Raw genomic sequence first — 4,288 nt, 5'->3', positions numbered from 1 at the left:
CAAATTGGCCAGTAAAAAAAGGAAAAAGAGAGAATGGAAATTGAAAGATTTGCCTTTGTGATATCTTATCCCGGAGTGATGTTGGATAAGTCATTTACTTTCTGGAATCACTCTCTATTTTGGAAATGTATGAACCCATTTATTCATGTGCAGTGCATGGAATTATTAAATGCTAGCCAATGCATTTTCTGATTTTCTGATAAGCAGTATTTATTAAATTTTGTATTTTATTTTTATGAAAATAATTTGTGTTAAAGACATTTCAAGAAGCAATTAACTAAATTGTCAATTAATAGTTCCCTATGATAAGCAAGTCATGACACTAATGTACTAGTATTATCTTTTAAAGGATTCACTAAGACACCACAGAAACTTAGTGATTACAAATGAACACACAACAAAACTGCAGTTCTTTTAAAGAACTGACCCTTGGTCACTTGCTGCATAGCACAGATGACATCCTTATTACTTAGACTATAGATTAATGGGTTCAACATTGGACTCAAAAGAGTATACAAAACGGCAATTACTTTGTACTCCTCTACAGATTTCTCTGAAGGAGGTCTTAAGTACATGCAGAAAAGCATTCCGTAAAATATGGTGACCGTTGTCAGGTGGGACCCACAAGTAGAAAAGGCTTTGTGCCTGCCTTCAGCAGAATGTATCCTCAAAATGGACACAAAAATGAAAATGTAGGACAGAAGAATGATGAAGAGAGAACTTGAGAGAGTAAAGCCAGCAACTACAAACATCGCCATCTTTTTTATATAGGTATCAGAGGAGGCCAGCATTATTAAAGGAGGGTCAGCACAGTAGAAATGGTTGATTTCATGGGAGCCACAGAAAGATAAGTGAAAAGTCAGCAATGCCTGAGAGAGTCCATTAAGGAAGCCAAACACGTAAGGAAAGGTGACCAGAGAAATGCAAACATTCTTGGACATTCTTGTGCTGTAATGCAAAGGGCTGCAAATGGCTACATAGTGATCCAGTGCCATGGAAGCAAGCATATAAAACTCAGTGATCACCAGGCTAATGAAGAGAAGACACTGTGTGAAGCATCCAGCATAGGAAATGGTCTTGTGGTCTGAGAGGAAACTGCACAGCATGCTTGGAGTAACATTGGAAGAACAGCAAATGTCTACAAAGGACAGGTGGCCAAGGAAGAAATACATGGGGGTTTGGAAGTGGGAATTGGTCCTGATGAGTATGATCAAACACAGATTTGCTGCCAGTGTGATCAGGTAGACCACCAGGAACACCCCAAACAGGATCTTCTCTAGCACTGGGCTGTCTGTAAGTCCCAAGAGAATGAATTCCATCTCTGCAGTTTGGTTTAGAGAGGACATTTTCTTATCCTACTTGTATTTTTGCATATATTCACTCATTTACATCTGTATATTCAGCAATTTCTACATTCAATATTTTCCCCAACTTTTTTGAAAAAGAGAAACAAAGTTAAGAATATTAAAACAAAGTCGCCTATCAGCAGGTTATTTTCATCATGCAAATGGACCAATGAAAGAAGTTTGATTAATTTTCAGGTTCCCTGAAACTTGAGAACTTGAGAGAGTAAAGCCAGCAACTACAAACATCGCCATCTTTTTTATATAGGTGCAGAGGAGGCCAGCATTATTAAAGGAGGGTCAGCACAGCAGAAATGGTTGATTTCATGGGAGCCACAGCTACAATGTCCTATTTTTTGGTGAAGAATAAATGATGAACACTGACTACAGCATTTTAAATTAAAATTAATAGTTTTCTGACTTCATTCAAAGGGTAATGAATTTCTGAAACTCATCTCTTGATATATGATAGTGAAGATTCAGAATCCAGAATCGTTCTCTGCCATGTATAGTAATACATGTCTATAATCCCAATACTTGGGAAGTAGTAGAAAAAGTATTGAGAATTTCAAGCCAGCTGGGCTGTATTGCAATTCAAAGACACTCTGTTGTATAAGGAGAACCTGTCTCAAAAACACAAAAACAAAACTAAAAACCAGGAACAACACATTAACAAGAATTACTCTCTATTTGGAAATATATTTACCCATTTATTCATGTACACTGTGTAAGGTTGATTTTTTTCCTGTGTTATAGTAAGAGTTTGTTGCAGTGAACTCATTCTTCACCCTCACATAGCACACACATAGCACACACTGCAAAGAACAGTAAATACAGAGAAAAGATACAATGCAATAAATGAAACCACAGTTCTGAAGAAAAACATGAAAGTGGGATGCTTTTACATGATAGAGAAGGTCTCCTGACCAGTTAACTTTTGAACAATCAATAAGCATTACAACTATCTGGAGACAAGTGTGGATTTCTTCATTGACATTTTTTATTTCACTAATATGTTCATGACAATATTTGTCTAGGGAACCAGAGACCTTTAAATGTGGCTTCAGTACCAGTTTCATCTACTCTTTATGATTTTTTGTGAAAATATGCTATGAATATACAAATCAGACCTCAAGTGTTTCAGCCTAAAGCAATGTTTGTTTCTCACACGTATATTAGAAAAGCTTACATAGAATAATGGATTCTTTAGAGAATCCCAAACCTTTTATATATGAATAGAGAATGATCAAAGTCAATTGAAAATACTTTCCACATACGTGTGATATTAGTTCACACACCAAACCTCAAAATATATTTTTAGTTATTAAATTGAGAAAGTAACTCACCTTCTTTACTGCCAAAAGAGGCAGGATAAGTTATTTTAAAATTAAAAAATCTTTATCTGGAAGATCACCCAACAACACATATGAAGACTTCCAACTTATAACATTGACTTTTTAAAGTTGAGATTATTAAATATTTTTAGATCCAGACACCAAAAGCAATATTTCATGTTCAAATACTCTGAGTCTTAGATTAGCATCATTTCTTAATTCTGAAACCTTTGTTTCTGATCTTCAGTGAAGAGATGGGTGTCAACTGGTTGCTCTTGTCACAATCTATCAGACTATGTTGGGAAAAATTGTACTATATTATTCTGATTTGTTGCTGTAAGCTCAAGGCCAGTCTGGGTTACATAGGTAGAGGTCATCTCAAACAACAAAGGAAAAAGAAAAACAAAACCAAAAAATAACAATGGGCAAAAAGAATTGTTCTCTCTGCTTTGGAAATGTATCCACTACAACAATTTGATCTACTCTCTAAGATCTGATTTTTGTGAAAATACAATGTGAGCATAAAAATTACTGCTCAATTCTTTCCTTCATGGAAATATTTGTCCCAGGAGTGGGATATTAATCCACACACAAAACACAAGATGCATTTCTATTTTACAAATTCAGAAAGGAACCTACCTGTAAATGTTTTCCTACCATATATTTACTGTGCAAGCAAAGTGGGAAGAATTATAATGTATTTATTTTATACAGTCCCCTGAGTTTTAAAAATAACTTTAAAGATTCAATTAAAATATTTTTTGATCCTCAAAGGCATAAACTTAATTTGATGCTTTGAAAAGTTGGATTCTCCTTTAAGACCCTAAATCTCTACCTAACATTTTGTACACAGCTATTATTTGTGTCCGTGAGATCATTAGCACAGATAGAAAAATAAACCAAAAGTTCCAATAATGTAGAGGAATTAATACATAGGTAGATAAGTTATGTATTTTCATTAGAAGATGTGGAAAAATGAATTAAAACATTGGTTGAGCAATAAATCAATGTGGTAATAGGAAGTATGTGAAAATGCAGAATAATGGAAGGTAAATTATGAGATTGAAGTTCAATTCCTCATTCACATTATATTTTTTAAATAAAAGCAAATTTATTCCTTAGGTACTTTTATGTGACTTTTTCCTGATTGAATGACAATCAGTCTTTTCATGAAAAACATATACTAAGGAGGATTGTAATTAACCTATAGCTAAAAGTTTTAAGAGTTCTCTAAATTAATATTCTTGTGTATATGTGTGCAGTAGACTATTAAACATTGGGCAAAAGTTTCTTTTGTCCCTGGAATTCTAGAAGACAACTGGCTAGTTACTATAGCCAACATTCAGGTTTTATTTTAATTTTTTTCACACTTTAGTCTTGGCATGCCGAATTTAAAATTTTTTGTGCATGTGTGTATATGTGTATAAATGTCAGTAGGATGACTTTTAATGCCAATAAACAAAAACTGTTCTCACTTTAAAAACCTGGTATTCTTATCTCAGTCAGGTATAACGGAAATATGAGTACTTAGGAATTAATTCTGGGATGAACACTAAAGGAAAAAGTGGCTACTTTAAAATTCAAAGCCTCCAAAAGCATCTTAAAATTTGG

The 4,288-nt window shown here is 34.0% G+C and overlaps 1 protein-coding gene across 1 annotated transcript; it reads right to left on the bottom strand.

Annotated features, from left to right (window-relative positions):
* Window positions 1-380: 380 nt before the first annotated feature.
* LOC109676822 (olfactory receptor 5M10-like) lies at window positions 381-1,346 on the bottom strand. The gene has a single exon (XM_020153067.1). It carries the CDS (start codon window positions 1,344-1,346, stop codon window positions 381-383), a length of 966 nt encoding a protein of 321 aa, XP_020008656.1.
* Window positions 1,347-4,288: the final 2,942 nt, after the last annotated feature.

The sequence above is a fragment of the Castor canadensis genome, chromosome 1 (assembly GCF_047511655.1).
Source record: "Castor canadensis chromosome 1, mCasCan1.hap1v2, whole genome shotgun sequence".
Taxonomy (NCBI): Eukaryota; Metazoa; Chordata; class Mammalia; order Rodentia; family Castoridae; genus Castor; species Castor canadensis.
This window is presented reverse-complemented; position numbering and strand designations above follow the sequence as displayed.